Source organism: Onthophagus taurus, chromosome 8 (genome assembly GCF_036711975.1).
Source record: "Onthophagus taurus isolate NC chromosome 8, IU_Otau_3.0, whole genome shotgun sequence".
NCBI lineage: Eukaryota > Metazoa > Arthropoda > Insecta > Coleoptera > Scarabaeidae > Onthophagus > Onthophagus taurus.
In genome coordinates this window covers 18,293,358-18,314,461 of record NC_091973.1, presented here as the reverse complement: position 1 = coordinate 18,314,461, position 21,104 = coordinate 18,293,358, and the positions used below count along the sequence as shown (strand labels likewise).

General features: G+C 32.7%; 1 protein-coding gene across 1 annotated transcript; it reads left to right on the top strand.

The window, feature by feature from the left end:
• Positions 1–15,166: 15,166 nt before the first annotated feature.
• Positions 15,167–17,221, top strand: LOC139431332 (uncharacterized). The gene has a single exon (XM_071198982.1). It carries the CDS (start codon positions 15,167–15,169, stop codon positions 17,219–17,221), a length of 2,055 nt encoding a protein of 684 aa, XP_071055083.1.
• Positions 17,222–21,104: the final 3,883 nt, after the last annotated feature.

Genomic DNA, 21,104 nt, shown 5'->3' with positions numbered 1-21,104 from the left:
AACAGTATTTTTGAACTATTTTTAAAGAGGATTAAAAAAATGGAAAAATAAAATTTGACGTTGACAACCGGAGTTACTCAAAACTTTATTGTTTAAACTAAATATGGCGTATTTATTAAGTATAATAGTTTATACCATTACGTAATTAAAAAGTTATTTTAAAATTAAACGAAATAGTTCAAATTCCGATTATAAACGTCAACTTTAATTTTACAATTTAAAAAAAAATTTCATTAAAAATCCTTTAAAATGAATGCAAACACGATTAATTTATCTTAGAAAAACAACAAAGATCAAAAGAAAAAATTAGTAACATGAAGAATTTTTGAGATAACCCCATCGTGTTTGGAGTCATTTTAAAAGACTTTTCGTGAAGATTACGATGCAAAAATGTTAAATAAATAAACTCACGGCATCTCTTAAAATGGGCATGATGTGGGGCCGATATCTTTGCTTGCCGTCCAAAGTTATGGGTAAACGTCGGGCGGTTCAATCGCTTTCAATTCCCAACGATTGTCAATCTCGTAAAATCATTTTCATTATTAATTACAGCATTAATATCTTTTTCTTGATTAATTTCTTTCGAATCAATTTCTTCGAATCGAAATCAATTTGGTCAATATTAATTTTGACTATTGTCTTTATGACGATGTTTCCTGTGTTTTTTATGCTTCCTATTTTTGTGTTGACAATTTTCCTCGGTACACCGATGTTTTCGCTACTTCTTTTCAATCTGTTGGTTTTCCATTTTCTTCTTATCCTTGTCATCATTAATATTATTAAACGTCGAGAAATCCGTTTGGTGACTCTCCTGGATTTCGTAATGTTTCTGAATTTTTGGTTCGGTGTTGGTGGAGTTGAATTTTTTCCGCTCGAATCTTCCGTTGTTAACATTCTTCTTTTACGCTTGCTTAAGCTCGATAAAGAATTTGGGTCATATTCCATGAAGGGATAATCCGAAGGGAGTAATCGGATGTCTTTCAATGGAATTTTTCCGTTATCGCCGTCGTCGAAATAAACAGAAAGAAATTTTGAGATAGGTGAATCGGGTTCTGCCACATTTCCGGGATAAAGGCAACGATATTTTTGACTCCTATAAGCAGCTACTCTTGTTCCGACTGTTAATTCTTTTTCGTTTCTTGGATAAACTTCCAAAATCTAAAATAAAAAAAGTTTCCGACCAAAGTTATGGAGTAAACGTCGGGCGGTTCAATCGCTTTTAATTCTCCCGCGTGAAATAACCCTCCCATTGCTGTTAAAACTCTCTTTTTATCCAAATCATCCGGTTTTAATAGACAACAATAGTCAATCTCTTTCATTTCATTTTTAACATTTTTTTGAAGATTTTCACCAACATTTTCTTGACTTAGTTTATTGACCCAATTTTAATTTTTCTTGTTTCAGTTTGTCTTTAACCTTATCTTCATTAAACTTATTTTCATTAAGTTTATTTTCATTAAATTTATTTTCAATAAGTTTATTTTCCTCAAATTTATCTTCCTTAAACTTATCCTCAATTTCATTATCGTCGTCATCTTGCCGATAACACTTAATCATAGATTCAGTTTTCAATTTCGACCTTATTTTACATTTCTCCACTATTTTTTGATTCTTCTCCTTCTTGTCTTTAATAATAATAATAATAATAACTCTTTATTTCCTACAGGTGACCACCCAGTTACAGGAAATCAAAAACTTAAAAAAGAAAGATACGTATTTGAATACAATGAAATAAAAAAGCAAAACAAAATTCTAACAAATCAGTATAGGCTTGATACAAAAAAAAAGAATAAACTAATAATAGAAACTAATATTTAAGTATTAGAAATGCGTAAAGTAGCTCTAATTATCGACCTCAACGGGTCACAGAATAGATCGCAAAATGGTGATATTCGATTACAATACTCACAAATTAAAGATATCGGCGAATTACGTAACACATTGGTACGGCTGTGACCAGTATAAAAGATGTGTCTACAGCGCGCGTTAATACGCGGCACGACGAATGGCAATCTCTCGAGCAACCAGCCACAGTCCACATCACCCCTTATAATCTTGCAAGTAAACTTAACAAAACAGACAGCTCTACGTTGCTGCAGCGAGAGAAAATTAAACCTCGAGAGTAGAAAATCGTAACTTGAACCTCTAGGAGGGTAAGCAAGATCAATACGATAACTTAAGTATTTTAAAAAAGCTTTTTGGACTGATTCAAGTAAATTGCCATAATATTGATAATACGGACTCCAGACGATTACCGCGTACTCCAAACGAGATCTGATCAAAGCAAAGAATAAGGTTGACAAACATTGCACAGATAGTCCTCTACAACTACGCACAATAAAATGCCTTCAAATAAATTGTCTTCATTGGATTCCTCGATTAATCTCAGCGGGGTATCCGAAAACGTACTGTTTTCAAGTAACCTTTGTTAAAGCCTCTAAAAGGTATCCACTCGCATAACCCTTCTTAGCCTCATTAGAAACCAACGTTTATGTTGTCGATAAACTCCATGATGGTAATGAACTTTTGGGCCTCCCATCTTTTCTTTTTTTTTTGACGAAGAGTTTTCCGGACTACAATCATTTAAATCTGGGGTAAAACGACGCTTATTATTATTTTTATTAATATCTTGGAAATTCTCATAATTTTTTTCATCGGTTATGGCACAAAGCATCGGTGGTTCTAATAAATCATAGTTTATTATTCGCTGTTCGTCATGGTGATCGAATTTATCTAAAATAAGGGGAGGTGGGCATAATCTATCAACGATTTTGTCATCAACAATCTTTTTCTGATCGTTAATTTTAATTTTATCATCGATACATTCCTCCCTTGACTTATGGTGTTTCTTCGAACACTCTTTATGGTCATTCCATTGCTTCTTCCATTTTAACTTAACTAATTCTTGTTGTTTCTCCCGATATTCAGTTTAGTCGTTTTTAAGTGTTTTAGTTGTGAATAGTTTCTTGTAGTTATGTCTGTTATTGTATTCTTATTGTCTTCTTAAGTGTTTATTAGCTTCTATATCCTCAAGTAAGTTTCAATAGGACATAAATTTAGAAAAGCCTGAATATATTTACAGTTAATGTGTGATTTTTTAAGCAGAATGCTGAGAATATGTGCTTTGAGTATAAGAACAGTCTAATAAATACCCCCAATCTTCGCATATTTGAATTTCCTGTCCATAATCCGAAGTGACTGGAGAAGTGACTGGTGTGTATACATTGACGGATAATCTAGATGTAGCTACATTCTTCGTTCGATTCTAAAGGGAACATTTTGATATTAAAATGTTGTGCCATGCTTCAATGTTGATACAAAAGGCCATAAATAATAATTAATTTTCAATATCTGTTGGTAAAAATGGCTGCAATTTAGTATAGAAATTTCTGGTTTGCGTTCATTCTTACTCGTAGTGTTCTATCAGACAAAAAACTGTTTATTAATAATATTAGGTATGGTGAACCGTCCATTCTTACCAGTTTAAATAGAAGACCTTTATGCCACACTGAGTCATATGCCTTCTTGGTATCTAAACGTAATTTCGAATTTTTTTTTGCCGGTTTTGCTTAAATAAGTTTGACGTTAGAATTTTAAAAGGGTGAGTGGTGACAAAAATGTCCACATTTAAATCCAAACTGATATGGTGAAATGAACGAATTGACCACAGACAGTAATCTGTTCTTTATAACAACTTCAAAGGTTTTTTCGATCACGGATAATAGAGTAATTGGTCTGTAATCCCTCGGAGAGAGTAAGTCGTTGTCTTTTTTAGGAATACAAATTATTGTTTCCCATTTTTCATTCTTTAGGAAAATATCTGTTCTTGATACAATAATTAAAGACTTTTATTATGTATACATACAGTGTGTCCCCGGATAGGTAAAACGACTCTTATAAAATATAAATTTTTTTCGATATTAATTGTCATCTTTTGGGGTTTAGACCTGCTTGGTTAAAGATTAATTTTGAACATATTTTGAAGTTTTAAAAAACAAGTGAATGTTGACACTGAAGCGAAAGCTTCTTGTGTGTCAGGTAAAGTACCTTTTCTGTTTACAGTATGCTAAAATATTACTAAGAAATCTTATTCAGCATGAAAAGTTATGGCCATATGCAAATTTTCGAAATCATCGGCCTGCTTTGACAAAACCCATTGTTTATTATTTTCGTCAATAGTACTTTATTACAATTTTTCATTTTGAGATTCAGATTGTTCGGGAGAAATAAACAAACCGTTCTTAAAATGTTCACAAAAAATTAAGTGTGTTCATCGTAGTAAAAAAACAGTTCATCGTAGTTAACTCAGTTTCAAATCAGTTTCATAATAATTTGTTTTTTATAGTGGGCACTTCCTATTAAACGCCAACAAGTGCTACTTTGAAATCCAGTATTTGGAAATTTTTCACTAAATAAAGCAATAACCATATTTATCGGTTTTTCCCCGGTTCCATAATAATAAAGTGTATTTAAAAAACACTTTAAGTTTACTAAATTACAGTTTGACAGATTAACATTGACAGGAAAGCAATTTTGTTCTTGCATGGCAGTCTGTTAGAAATAAAATTGTTTGATATGGATTTGTATCAAAGTAGGCCGATCATTCCGAAAATTTGCAAATGGCCATAGTTTTTCATTCTGAACAAAACTTCTTAGTAACATTTTCACGTACTGTAAACAGAAAAGGTACTTTGCCTACCACAAAAAGAGTTTTTCTTTCGCTGTCAAGGCTCACTTGTTTTTTAAAAATTGAAAATATGTTCAAAATTACTCTTTAATCAAGCAGGGCTAAATCCCAAAAAATCACAATTAATATCGAAAAAAATTTACCTTTTATAAGAGTCGTTTCACCTATCCGGGGATATACTGTATATGTACCTCATCATCTAATCTTCTTAAAATATTCCTTGTAATGTTATCCGATCAGGGCGATAAGTTTTTACCATTGTGTAAAGCTATACAGGTTGTCCCGTATCTTTCGCATCAGAGCATTATACGGTTGTAGGATACATTATTCTGAAGCGCTCTTTCTAATAAAATGTTTTTGAAATGTTTATAATAACCGCACAGGAACAGTTTAAAGTTATCTGCTATTGTTCAATAGCGGACGACTTTGAGTCACCGAAAAAGTTTATTTCTCTTTCCGTGTCGAATCTATCGGTGAGTACACGTGGGAAACGAGTTATCATCGGCGAAGTGGACCGGCCGAGGGTGGCATCGATTACCGAGTCTGATTTGCGATCTGATGATTGGACGAAAAACACTTCGTTTAAACAGTTCCCGTGCGGTTATTATAAACATTTCGAAAAAATTTTATTGGAAAGATCGCTTCAGAATAATGTATCCTACAACCGTATAATGCTCTGATGCGGAAGATACGGGACAGCCTGTATATGTATGTTGTTGAAATTCATTGTACCATTGATCTACTTCCTGGAATTTATGTTTTTCGAAATCATCATCCAAAAATTCGTAGCTTTCTTCCAGATATATGAGTTGTCGCTAAATCAATCTCTGAAGTATACGTGATACCTGTGTGTTGGTCAATAAGCGCATGTGAAGTTATATTCTTTTTGTAATTGGTTAATTTTTTAATTTAATGAAATATTTTTCCCTTTGGAATAATTTATTTTATCACATGCTTCAATATATTTTGACGATTTAAATTTCCAATTTCATTTATGAATTATTTTATTAAAATCATTGAATTTTCGTTTCAATTCGGGGTTCTCAGTTATACTAATCTCACGATACATTCTTCTTTTCTCTTTTATTAGTCTTATAATGAATGGTGGCGGTGGAAACGTTTCTTTTGGGTCGACCACGTTTTCGTTGTGACCGGAAAGACATTTCCCCTAAAGGGAATTTTTATTTATATTTAAATTTTTAACTTAATTTTTATTAAACTTAAAATATATAATATAAGAGCTATAGTATATAATAATATAAATATATGTGTTTATTCCCAATTAAAGATGAAATTTTTCTTTCAATTAATAAATTAATTTTCCTTTTATTTTTCTTAATTAGGGTAAGTAAATTAGCAAACGTTGCTGACCGAAATCTTCGCACGCGCTGAAAATTGCGTAATGCACACCGCGCGCAATGTACGGTTCGCGACCTAAATTAATTGCTTTCCACACTTGATTATTTGTTACGTTAGCATGTAAGAATTTGTATATAAACCCAAATTTTGTATTAATAGAACAGTATATTCGAACAATTCTTATATTCCACACTTTGTATGCACATCACCAATAAATTTAAACTATTATTGATATCTTAGTAATGCTGGTTTCCTTCCTGGATTAAATTGTAAAATAAAACAGTGTTTCTGAAAAAAAAATCAAATTTCTGAAGAACCTAAAGAACAGGTTCTTTTATAATTTTTTTTTCTGTTTACTACAGTATCGTTGTAGCCACGTAGCGTTGGTGTGCGAGGGGACTTAGTGGTTTTCGTACATAGACCACGGACGTTTTGATAATAAAAAGACCAGGCCATAGAAATAAAATGATAATCAACAAAAGATCTTAACTTAAAGTTTTAACAAATTAGCAGGAAATTTTATAATCAACAACTTCGATCTATCATCTTTGCGATCATGAACAACACTGTTTTTAATCCGTATATATTTATAATTGTTTTCACGACCCAGCTGTTTAGCTTTCTTAAACAGATCTGCATTAAAAACCGTGTTCATTAATAAATAAATTATCTGTCAGATTTTGTATCTTTATGCCAGTCGAGGGGTTATCACTATTTTTTCGATATGACTTTAGACAAGTGAAAAATCGATCACGAATACGAAATGTGAATTTAATGATTACATTCTTCACAGGAGCACACAAGGAATCGGAGTGATTTCGCATGGGCAATCTATGCACAGCGTCAATATCTGCATTGATCAGTGACAATAGCATTCCCAATCTCCGAAACTATTGAGCTTAGATCCTCCTTAATCTTTTCAAGTATGCCAAACAAGATCAAGTTATTAAGTCTGAAATACTGCTAGAGTCGTGTAGGCATTCACTGTAAGTATTATTTATGGAAGATTATCATAATTGCACCTCCTCTAGTTTTTGTAATTTGGAAGCGCCAGTTTTTGAACTGAATGGCATGATCTGTCTTTAGTTTGGTTTCTGTAAGTAGGGCTACATAACTGTCATTTTGTTGTAGATAATTAAGGATTAGATGTTTTTGTTGTTGAAGCTGTTGATATCAGCATATATTACTTGAAGATGTTTTATGAGATGTTATTGTATTTATTCTCCTGTTCGGTGGTCGATGAATCTGATGGTTGCTATATGTAGCCAGGCTCAGTAGGTAAGATCTCTGTTATTTGCATCATCGTTTGGTTGCCGTTGATCGGGGTCGTTGCGGGAGGGGAGTTTGTATCCAGACGATCAAGCATCACAATGTACGCACGGTTACTGGAAATGTTTAGGAAGATATCGACGGTAAAGTTTTCGGTGAAGCGCGCTCTGAGTTTCCCAATCAGTTCTTGTCTATTTGAGTTGATAGGTTTGTTAAGTACAGGATGTCCCAAAATGGTTGTCCGCATAGGCTATCTCCGAAACTAAAAGAGATAGAAAAAAAGTTGCTTACATGCCATGATCTCGTTTTTCGAGAAACTGCTAATGCCGAAAACTCCGAACAGCTATCGTTTTTTGTTTTCGCCCTATCGGCAAAAACTGAAAAATTTTCGAAACGAAAAATTCGAAGAAACTCACTTTGAACCAGTTTCTGAAAAAGGTTGCAACATGGCATCCGAAATGTCAAACCTTTTCTTAAAAGACGCACGGCAAAATCCGTAAGTTTCTAGTGTTAGTTCTAGTTTTAGTTCTAATTTTAGTTCAATTCACACCGGCCTTGAAAGCCTTCGTACTTATATATCAAAAATTGTTTCGAACAAGAGATGTTTAAAGTTCAATTATAAATAAATAATTTCTAATAAAATAAATTGATATCTGTTTTAGTTAAGACTATGTACTGGTATGATATTGATGGTGTTAATCGGGCATTAATTAATTGTCGATTCTAATAAAAATTATTAGGAAGAAAAGTTTTTTAAAATTCAATTTTCATGAATGAATACAAGTTTTCACTCATGAAATCGTCGCTAATTATCCTTACGAATGCGCCTTCATCTGCATTAATAAAAATGGCTGTTAGGTTCTAATTTTTTGAAGATCGAAATGAATACTAAAAGAATAAATATAAGTAAAAGAGGTTTTTCTTTTAAACATACTATCATTAAAATCTAATTAGGTTCGAATTAACCCGATTAAGTAATTTTTAATAGCCTCGTTAAGACCTTAATTACTATTCCACACATATAATAACCTCCAATTCTGTATAAAGTTCAGTTTACCCAGTTCTTTTGTAAGTGGTAGTTCTCGTGATACTACATTAATCAATATGTTTTTCCAGACTTTCCAGAAGACGATCTACACGGACCAAGTTATACCTTTCTTTTTAGAGTTTCCGGTGGAATTAATAATAATGATTCTAGGTTTTTTGGATCCGAAATCTCTTTTGGTTGCAGCTGTAACATATGGCAAGGTGATGGATATTTGTCAAGAACACACAACTCTTCGAAGACGATTGAGGGCTGCTCAAAATTCCGAGGAAAAGCGAAGAGTTAATTATTACCTAAATCCAAGTAGTGCAGTTAAAGTAATAAGAAATGGACCTGTCAATAATTGTTCGATAAAATTTGAAGTGTCTAAAAAAGACTTTTTATCTTTGGATTTAATTGGTACGATTAGTAATAGGTGTGAAAGTAGGTTTAAGAGGATAAGTAATGTTGCATCAACTCGAAACTTTAGAATATAAGTTCTTAATTTTAGATTTATTTAAAAATCTGTTGACGAATTCCTTCTTGAATAAATTTTAAACTTTAAAATGTTATTTGTGAAGTGCAAACGATTCTAAAATAAAATACTATAAAAATAAATAAAACTTTTCATTTCAATTTGAAATCTTCTTCGCGAATTCCAATTTTCTTTACAGGCTCATTCAAATTGAATTGGCTCATTAATACATTGCTATTCTTTAAGTAATATTCACATTAATTCCATCATTAACTCAATCAATATTTAATCCATTCATTGAGTCATTTCGTCATCTGTTATTACAAATTTTTACCGAGGTTTATTTGGACACGTGGTTGACTTGTATTATTACTTTATTTTCTCTCATTTTGTTGCAATCATTAGTATTAACGTTGTTATTTAATAAGTAAGTCGTCCAATAGCGATTCACGGAAAAAGTTTATTTCTCTTTCTGTGAATCGCATTGGTGAGTACACGTGAGGAACGAGTTATGAACGGCACGGCGGACCGGCCGATTGCCTGGGTCTGATTTACGATCTCCTATTGGACGACTTTAAACAGTTCCCGTGCGGTTATTATAATAATAAATAAGAAGAATAATGTATCCTTCAACCGTATAATGCTCTGGTCTGGAAGATTTTAGTTTTAGGAGTTTCATTGTCTTCGGTTGACAGCGGGCAAATTTTGATAGATGTATGGTTTTATCTTTTTGTAGATATCAGTGATAAGAGGGATTGGTCCCTGAAGATCTTCATAGGCATGATATAATTTGTTTATTTTGTCACTCCAAACGCTACCAATCTCAGCCATGTTTCTTATTGCAAATCTAGTTCCTAATGTTTTTGATTTAGTCTCTCTCCATCTTTAATCGTCAGTGCGTTTGTAGGTGACGACCTAAGGGCTCCCAGTATAATGGGATACGTCTGATAGGCAATTTTTTTTTGACATTGTTGTGATCTGTCTTTAGTTTTATTCTTTTTCCTGAAATCAAACTGTGCACCATAGCCGCAAATTTTGTTGGAGCCGCCTTCTCTTCACTAATTTTGATTAAGGTCGGAATATGTACCATGTCTTTATCCATGAAAACTGAAAACAGCGATTTTTTAAGTTTTAGATTTGTTTGAATTTCCGATAAGAGATGAGACGGCATGCTGAACTCCCTACCTTTTCTGAATCCAAATTGGTGTTCATCAAATACATATTTGTTCTCAAACCACTAGTCCAATTTGTCCGCTAGGATGCGCTCAAAAATCTTTCTGATGCATGATAACTGGGAGATTGGCCGGTAGCTGGATGCTTCCTTTGGATTTTTTTCAGGTTTCGGAATAGGGACAACGAGAATCTCACTCCACTCGGCGGGCATCACCTTATTATCGCTCTATATTTTGTAGTAAATGATTTGGAGGTCAATTTTATATTCCGTTGTAAGATTCTTTATCACGGTATAGGAAATTTGATCACTTCCTGTAGCGGAGTCTTTCTTGTTATGTATGGCTCTTTCTATCTCTATAATTGTTATTGGGCCTAGACACCCATTATTTACCCCTTCGTTTGGTATGGCACTTTCAAAATTAAGTTCATCTGCGGATGGGACATACGCCGGGCATAATATGTTTAAGAATTCTTCATTCCATCCATTTTCCGTTGGTGGTCCTGAGCACGAGTCAAAAACTGCTCTCTTATACATCCTGATGTTTCTCCAGATGTTACCCATGGGCGTGTCGCGATTCCATCCATTCGACATCCAAAATCCTTTAAAACTAAAAATTCATGATTTATTTCGTAATCAAATGCAGTGTTTAAAGAACGATTAACTGACCCAATCGATTTTGTAGAGCCAGCTATTCCGTTAATAACTAGTTGTTTATTTGTATTAATGTATAAATAATAATTGACTGTAAAACTTTTGAAAAAATTATGCTTACCGATGCTCCCGTGTCTATAAGAAAAAATAAATCATTTGCCCTATATCGCATACGCGCATAGTTCATACCATTCATATTTAAAATTACATCGTCATATTTCGTTTTATTCACGAAAAAATCTTTCATCGGATCGTGAATTATTTTCTTCCGATGTCATGTTGTCCGCATAATAAGCACTTTGATTTTGTTGCATTTGTCCACGGTTGGACTGAGGAGACGAATAATTACTGTTTCGATAATTAAAATTACCATTATTATTGAGTGTGTAAAATTTTGATTTTGAAATGGTTTATAATTTTGAAAATTTTGAAAACCTCTGTTTCCCCTGTTGGCATTGCCTGCAAAACCTCTCTTGCCCTTCTTACCATCATTTAACGCAAGAACCATCATGTAATGATGGTTCTTGCGTTAAATTCACTAGTTAACTTATCCCATATCACTTTTATTTGTGATTGTGTCTGTGTGCTTGTTCTCTATCTTTTGAAACTTGCTTACTATACCAACCAATATTGAAGGTTTGCACACCGTCTCAATTGTAAACGCATCAACGGACGGATCGTTTGAATTATACATTTTGACCATATTATATGATAATCAATCGTAATATATTTTTAAATCGTCAACACAAATATAAATTCACTTTAACTATAGACATCGAGATATACTATATTTACTGGAGTGCGTGCTTTGAACTAGAAAACGACCCCATAACGGCAAAAAGCTTCAGTTCCGTACATAACATTTATTATATATATTTTTTTTTCCTAAACTATAATAACTTAAACATGTATTATTTGGTATTTTTCATCATTATTGAATAACATTATTTGAATTACTTAGTAAATATTGAATAAATTCATGCTGAATTATAGTTAGTACTATTTGTATTTCTTGCCGTTATGGGGTGGGAGAACATGCTGCCGAATCGGACCGTTTTCTCGACCAAGCGAATATCGTGAGCACGCACTCCAGTAAAGTTTATGTATCTCGATGACTATAGCTTTGTTTATTTACTGCCAACTGTTATTGACATTTGACGGAACGATGTTGCGTTTGGTAGACAGCAAACACGCTTTCCGGAGAATCAGGATCGCCAACAACACTTAATTCTTCGATCACTTGACCGGGGTTCAAAGCAGTATGGTGCAACAAGTCACCCGCTGACAAACCGTCCACGGTGATCAGCTGACCAACTGTTCACAACCGGCCCTCATTAAATTGAAACGCGGCCTTCAATGTATTAATGAGAGCAAGTCTATAAAGAAAATTGGAATTCGCGAAGATTTCTTTCTAAAAAATAAAATGAAACTTCCTTAAATAATTTCCCAAGGGTGTGTGCGAACTTGGAAAATCAGTTCATAGATGACGCTAACATACTAAGAAAAAATAAACCGTTACAAATTGAAATGAAAAGTTTTATTTATTTGTATAGTCTTTTATTATAGAATCGTTTTCACTTCACAAGTAATGTCTTAAAGTTTAAAATTTATTCAAAAAGGAATTTGTCAACAGATTTTTAAATAAATCTAAAATTAAGAACTTATATTCTAAAATTTCGAGTTGATGTAACATTACTTATCCTCTTAAACCTCCTTTCACACCTATTACTAATCTTACCGATTAAATCCAAACGTAAAAAGTCTTTTTTAGACACTTCAAATTTTGTCGAACAATTATTGACAGGTCCATTTCTTATTACTTTAACTACACTACTTGGATTTAGGTAATAATTAACTCTTCGTTTTTCCTCGGATTTTTGAGCAGCCCTCAATCGTCTTCGAAGAGTTGTGTGTTCTTGACAAATATCCATCACCTTGGCATATGTTACAGCTGTAACCAAAAGAGATTTCGGATCCAAAAAACCTAGAATTATTATTATTAATTCCACCGGAAACTCTAAAAAGAAAGGTATAACTTGGTTCGTGTAGATCGTCTTCTGGGGAAACATATTGGTTAACGTAGTATCACGAGAACTGTCACTTACAAAAGAACTGGGTAAACTGAACTTTATACAGAATTAGAGATTATTTATATGTGCGGAATAGTAATTAAGGTCGTAATGAGGCCATTAAAAATCACTTAATCAGGTTAATTCTAACCTAATTAGATTTTAATGAATATTATATGTATGTTTAAAAGATTAACCTCTTTTACTTATATTTATTCTTTCAGTATTAATTTCTATTTTCAAAAAATTAAAACATAACTGACAAGTAACACTAGGGAAGTGCCATGGAAAAATATTCGACTTTTATTACAGTCATCCCCAATGGATTGAGAACCCAATCACGTCCACGTCGTTCATCCTTGGTAGCACTAACAACAAGTCCGGTTTGATTGTTACATGCATCATACTTGTAGTGATGAGTTTCTATGATTCGTTAGGGATAGTTTTTGATATTAACCGTTTTTCTAGAAATCCGCCTTAAAATTACCCTCATATCTTACATTTTTTTTAATTTAGCGACGATTTCATGAGTGAAAACTTGTATTCATTTATGAAGATTGAATTTTAAACAACTTTTCTTCCTAATAATTTTTATTAAAATCGACAATTAATTAATGCCCGACTAACACCATCAATATCATATCAGTACATAGTCTTAAATAAAACAGATATCAATTTATTTTATTAAGATTATTTATTTAAAATTCAACTTTAAACATCTTTTGTTCGAAACAATTTTTGATATAATTTTTTTTAATGAAAAACCAACCCAGAAAACATCGAAAGACGTATTTACGAAACTTTATATTGATTCCTTTGATATAAATAAAATTCAATCAAATACACAAAACAACATAAACACTTTTATAAATAATAACAAAAACAAAACAAAAAAATAATTAAACGCCATTAATCAACCCGCATACACACAGCGACGAAATTAATGAAATTAATAAAGAATTTAAAACACTGAGCAGAACTAGCATTAAATTGGGCCGAAATTCAAAAAAAAATACAATTCAATAAGTGAAAATGTTATTTCCTTCAATAGAGGAGAATTTCTCTTAAAAATACAAGATGGAAAACCTCATGTAAAAATCTTACTACTTCATTAAAAAATAGAAACATTATATCTGAACATAAAGAAAATCAATCACGAAATTTTTCAGTCCAATATGAAAATTCAGAATTATACTCGGCAATAATTTGCAATGTGGAAACAAAAATAAATGATGACGCTCTAAGCGCATTTCTAGTAGAAAAAAGGATTATATACAGATACAACAAGCCAACACTCAAAGTCCAATCAACAGGGGATGTAAATGCTGGACTTTATTTCATATCCAAACATTATAAAGTAATCGTAACCGACAAGCCTTCACTGGCACCATTACCGTGGGCCAAATGTTCAGCATTCGCCCACATAACACAAAACTGCGAAGAAACAACAATCCGTAAAAGTTGTTGTTCCAGGATAGGATAATGCATTAAAAAACGACAATCAATTAATCATTCCAATATTTCGATTCTATATTGAATCTTCTTCAGGGAGTGAACTTACTACAAAATATCAAGTCAAAACTTTCAAATTACATAAAAGTACAAAAGTAACTCACGATTGTAAAGAAACCGGGCAAAAGTTAAATACAAAAGTATTACGTCTTAATTTTTCTTCATATAAAAAACAAAACCACGTCGTTACAACCATAACGTATTAACCCAACCAAACATGTGAGCGTAATGAAACAAAAAGTGAAACGGCAACTATTCGTGAAGCGAAAAGTGCGCGAAAGTTAAAATCAAGGTTATGCAACCAAAACAACAACCCAACTACGCAACCAACGATACATCAGAATTCTTAAATTTATTTTTACAAAAATCGAAAATCAAAGCATAAATGTTACTTAAAGAATCTATATCAGTTCTATAGTTCACAGTATCATTGGTAATTGCGCTAACGGGATAAACAAATATCTCCTTCTAAGTTCTTATCAGCAGGTTATCATGGGCTTCTACGAAGACATACAAATCTCCCACGGATTTCAAATGAAATCAGATCTAAAATCGATTTCTAACAACAACATCAAACTGGCAAAAACAAGAAACACTCACGTTTTTAATTAAATGTCGAAAATATGGCGTCACCCCCAACCACATAAGTAATGGAGCAAAGAATCTGAGAAGTTTACTAGACGTTGCGGCTGGTCCGGTACAAGAGAAGATCGGACAGTTTTCAAAAAGGTTAGCTACACGTATTTTATCTTTTGAAATAAAAATTACTTTGGATAAAATTAAATTATTAGATAAGTCAATTAATTTATTGTTTGAAAAAATTAATGTAAACTTGCCCCATAACATTGTACTGAACTTTAAAGATAATTTACACATGAGGTACAATAAAGTTTTTAATAAAGTGAAACAAACTAACATCAGAAAGTTTGATAAGTTGTATAAGGATATGATTGCTGATTTTAAAGCGTCAATCAATGTAAATCTAGATAAATGGTTGGTTAATCTGTCAGAAATAGATCCGCCAGAGAATGTAAAACACTTTTTAGCTTTGGGCCCCAAATACGTGTACCCTTTAACAGATAAAACATTTTGTGCTAAACACATCTTAATGGAAATAGAAAGTATAGTCGGTTCATTATCCACCAATATAAGAGATAGAGCGAGAGCGACGAACATCCTTACTAATTTTCTAACTGAGAATTCTCCACCTACCTGGTTGGAGTCACATTTGATTACTTGCCAGAGACAAACGGTGAAATTTTTGAAAGAAAACTCTAACATCATTGTCACTAAAGCGGATAAAGGTTCAACCACAGTTATTATGAAAAAGGAAATATATGTTAATAAGGCTGAAGACATGCTTAAAGATATTGATACATATAAATCTTTTGGTAATAACAAAGACAAAACTAATTATGTTCAAAACATTATGAATAATTTGTTGAAAGATCTGTTAAATAAAAATTTTATTAATGATATAGAATTCAAAAGGTTGATAAATCATAACACAGTTATATCTAAGGCATATTTTCTCCCTAAGATTCATAAAACTGATGTTCCGCTAAGACCTATAATTTCATCAGTTGGCGCTGCTACGTACGGTATTTCTACACATTTTGCTAAGATGCTCGCTGTTGCTTTTGACTCTAGAACAGACTATAATGTTAAGAACACTTTTCAGTTTGTTGAAGAGGTGAGAGGGTTGGAGCTTCCTCAGGGTTACGTCATTGTTTCTCTTGATGTTGTCAGTCTCTTTACCAACGTCCCCATATCTCTTGTTTTGGAAATTATTAGTGAGAATTTTGATTATGTGTTGGAGCATTTTGATGTTGATAAAGATTTATTCTTCAGGGCTATATCTGTCATTTGTGACAGTACGTATTTCACTTTCAACGGTGTTACATACAAGCAGATTTTCGGTACACCCATGGGTTCCCCAATTTCCCCGATTCTGGCACAGATAGTGATGGACCATGTGTTAAACAAAATATTACCTACTTTAGATTTTGAGTTACCTTTCTTGAAAAAGTACGTTGATGACATAATAACTTCGATCCCTGAAAATTCGTTGGATTCGATCTTAGATAGTTTCAACAAATTTAACAAGTATATACAATTTACTTTAGAAAGGGAAACTAATAATGCTGTTCCATTTTTGGACACTAAAGTCATCAGAAACATCGACAATAAAATCGAATTTGATTGGTACGCGAAACCGACTTTTTCCGGTAGATATGTGCACTTTACATCATCACATAAAATAAAACACAAAATTAACACAGTTTTGGCCATGAAGTACAGAGTTGGGAAAATTTCGGAACCTGGGTTGGTTGACGTCAATTTGAAAAAACTTAAAGCTATTTTTGTTGCTAACATGTATCCCCCAAAGTTACTTAATAAACTTTTGTTTGGAGTTATGACAGTTAATGGGGATGTTGCTGATCGGACTGACAACAATGAGGATGCTGATCCTCCGATATATAAAAAACTTATTTACATTCCGGGTTTAACTGAAAAGCTGGTAAAAATGTTCAAAAATCATTGCAATCTTGAAAATACTAAAATAGTGGAGCATTATCCACGTAAATCTCAATCTATTTTTACTAACCTTAAGGATCCAACACCCTTACCTTACAAATCTGGGATTGTTTACAGTATTTCATGTGGTGGTTGCGGTGGTTGCTATGTGGGACAAACTTCTCAATGGTTGAAAAAGAGAATTAGCAAACATAGAAGTGACATACGTTGTAATAAGAGATCTTGTGCTCTTGCACAACATAGTTTGGATAATGGTCATATCTTCGATTTTGATAATACTAAAGTTTTAGATGTGAGTAATAATTACCACAACAGAGTTTTTTTGGAGATGTTCCACATAGCAATTACCAATGATACTGTGAACTATAGAACTGATATAGATTCTTTAAGTAACATTTATGCTTTGATTTTCGATTTTTGTAAAAATAAATCTAAGAATTCTGATGTATCGTTGGTTGCGTAGTTGGGTTGTTGTTTTGGTTGCATAACCTTGATTTTAACTTTCGCGCACTTTTCGCTTCACGAATAGTTGCCGTTTCACTTTTTGTTTCATTACGCTCACATGTTTGGTTGGGTTAATACGTTATGGTTGTAACGACGTGGTTTTGTTTTTTATATGAAGAAAAATTAAGACGTAATACTTTTGTATTTAACTTTTGCCCGGTTTCTTTACAATCGTGAGTTACTTTTGTACTTTTATGTAATTTGAAAGTTTTGACTTGATATTTTGTAGTAAGTTCACTCCCTGAAGAAGATTCAATATAGAATCGAAATATTGGAATGATTAATTGATTGTCGTTTTTTAATCCATTATCCTATCCTGGAACAACAACTTTTACGTGTCGCTAACGGGATAAACAAATATCTCCTTCTAAGAAACAACAATCTGCGGTAAATGCAAGGAAAAACATAGTACAGACAAATGCACCACAACTTTACTTACTCAAACTAACTCTATGTATATTCTACGGGATGGTGAACACGGCCCGCATTAACTCCTTTGTGATTTATTCCACTAATATTGTAAAAATAGGAGCAAAACCCCTTTCACGTTACAAGAATATGGAAGATTTAAGTCGTCGCCTTGCTGAATCATGGATGCGAAATCAACTACTACATTGCGCCGAAACATTCGTCAAGATATTGCTCTTATTCTCAATGTTCAAAAAGATGTGGCACCTGTAATTCCTCAAGAGAAAAAGAGAAAAACGTGCTATTTTTGTCCTTGTCAAAAACGACGGATGACAACGACGCACTGTGGACAGTGTGGACATCCAATCTGTGGTGAGCACCGAGGAAATATATGCCAAGAATGTAGTGGCAACTAACTAATTTATATTATTTTTTACTGATATTTTGTTATCGTATTTTATCATAAAATTCGCAAAAAATATGTTGCATTTATATTTTTAAAGTTAGAGTTAGGTTTTTAAATAAACATTTCTGTTAAAATGTGAGTTTTTCTTATCGTGTAAATTTTACGATAGATTTTACGAAAGAAGTCCCTTAATCTATGGTTAAAAAAATTTTTTTTTGAAAAATTCTCGTCTCCCAGGATTACTTAACAAATTGCTTTTTAATGCTACAACTAACAACTTAAATGAAGGCCTTCAGCCACAAACCAATGAACGTATAACGTACAGGTGGTTGATTTACATTCCTGAATTGACTTATAAATTAATAAAAATAGTAAATAAAAATAAAAATAGTAGAGTATTACCCTTTCAAAGTTTATAAAGTTTTTTTTTAAGTTGAAAGATAAAATTCCCTTTGAAAATTTTTTGAAAACCTTTGAAAGGTTGGTCAAGCTGGACAATGATTAAACTACTAATGATTAAAAAAACGTTTAAATCAACACAATGGTGATGTTAGAAATTCAAAGAGAGGTTGTCTTTAGCTTACCGTAGTTTGGATACTGGTCACTTATTCAATTTGGAGGAGATCAAGATTTTAGATAGGGAAACAATTATCAGAAACGCTTATTTCTTAAAATGTTCCACATTGTGAATAAAAATTATAATTCAGTCAATTTGAGGACTGATGTCAACTCCCTGAGCAATGTTTATTCGTTAATTTTTGAAATTTATAACAAAAATAGTTCTGATCCTTAATCCCGTTTGGTTTTTGGTGCTTTTGAGGTAAATTTTTAAATTTAAATTTTATTGTTTTTCACGTTTTCACGCATCACGAGGAACACGTGTTTCATTTAAAACTTGTTTTTTCGGTTATTCGTTGACCGATGTTCGACCTTTGTGGTTCTCACATGGACTTAAGATGTGCATCGTGGCTGATTTCTGATATTTTTCGCTGTTTCAAGTACAATTTGTAAGTTTTTGTAATGTTTAAATTCATTTGTTTAAATTCAAGTCCTGAAGAAGCTTTAATACAAAAGCGAAATATTGGCATATGAAAATATAATTGTCGTTTCAATAGTCCTCAATCCTATCCTGGAAATAAATTTATTATTCGAGAATTAATAAGACTCTCCGATAAGTGTTGAAGCTGCAACCAAACACACACATACTCGTCTAATGCGCTTATGCGCGCGTCGTTTAGGAACCGGGGATAAAGCGACGTTTTCCGGGCCCGTGCTTGCATTATCAATCAAGTGAATTTCACACGTAAGAACACACGAAAACCTGTAAAACGCGACGCGTCTTTTATAATTATAAAAGACGCGTCGCGTTTTACAGCTTATGAAATAATTTATGTATGGTGGGTGTGAAATCATAGTAAAGAGAGTAAGAATTTATTCCATTTATTTCATTTATTATTTTCTTCACTTTACCAAACCAGCACCTTCAATTTTAGATCCCGGCTTATTGCCGCGCGTTAATTATTGGTCCTTTGAGCCGGATCTATCCGGAATTTTGTCTCTTTCCTTCATATTTTCGCCCACATTTTCACTTAAAATTTTATTTTTGGGGTTCGAATTCATTTTCACCGTCTGGTGTCATTCGTCCTTTTCAAAAACCACGTTTTTTCACGGTTCGATTCACCAAAACCTATCTTGGTGCACATGTTAGGGTGTATGTATGTATTATCGGATAAGCTTTAAACTCTTTTTAGTTTAAAATTACTAATTTATTTTACTTTATTACATGTCTATTGTGTTCGTTAAAACTATGTGGCTACGAATGCTTTTCGCTTAGAATTATTGACTACTTATGTATTTCATTTGCGCCAACAATTCTATTGCTCAGCGTTATTGTAACCACGGGCCGATGGCCAAAGTGTAACTTAACACTTCCGATGGCGAGGTGCATTGGACTTTACTTGAACTCGATAATGTAATAAAACTGTTTAATTGGCAACTTATATAATAACAATAATTTATAATTATGTAACTTTGAATATTAAAATATGTTCATCACAGGTTACCTAAAAAACTGGTTACGGCTATTTTTAGTCATTTTCGAAAGTTATCTTCGTTTACTTACGTTATTTTAAGAATCTAAATACGTCATTCTTTATCATTTTTCGAAAAGAAAAGAAAAACATATACACTTGAGTTATCATTTCCATCATTTCCAAGAATTTTTCTTTTTAGTTTTATTCTTAACGAATTTAATTTACTTTTTCTTTTTCGTTTCTGTAGCGAAATTAATCGCCATCCCTCTGGAATCATTTATTATATTTTTTATACGATTCTCCACTCACTCGGTTCATTCTCTGTGGAATTTCATTTTATATTTCTGTTCGATTTTTCGACTTCTCTCTTCCCTTTGGAAGCATTCTATTTTGGTTTTATCATTTCATTTTTTTTCCTCTTTTGAAACTTTTCCATTTGGTTTCAACCATGGCTGACAAACTTGCTAAATTAACTTAAAAACTTACTATTCTTATTTTTTAAATTTCTGAAACCCTCACATTCGGACGTGCCTTAACTACCAATCCTGTTAATCCTATGCAAGATCAAATTTTTACTGAAAGAGCAAGCGATGTTTCCAATATCTACGATAATTTTAAAAAGGCGCACAATTCAATTATTGGTCTCTGTGATGAAGCCGATGTTAACGCTCAAGATGCCGTTCGTAAACAAGTGGATTTAGATTACTATGAAATTGACGCTTTACTTCACAAATTATCAGAACCATCTACATCAGCAAATGACTTTCTCCGGTCAATACAACACCGAAATTGACTAAACTTTAACTGCCTATTTTTGATGGAAATTATAAAAATTGGCACACGTTTTGCGATCTATACAGAACCATGATACATGAAAACCAGTTACTTTCTCCTATTGCTAAATATCAATATCTACTCACACCGTTAACTGGAGAAGCATTTAATCTGTTGAAGGGATTTCCGGTTACCGATGATAATTATGCTATCACCTATAA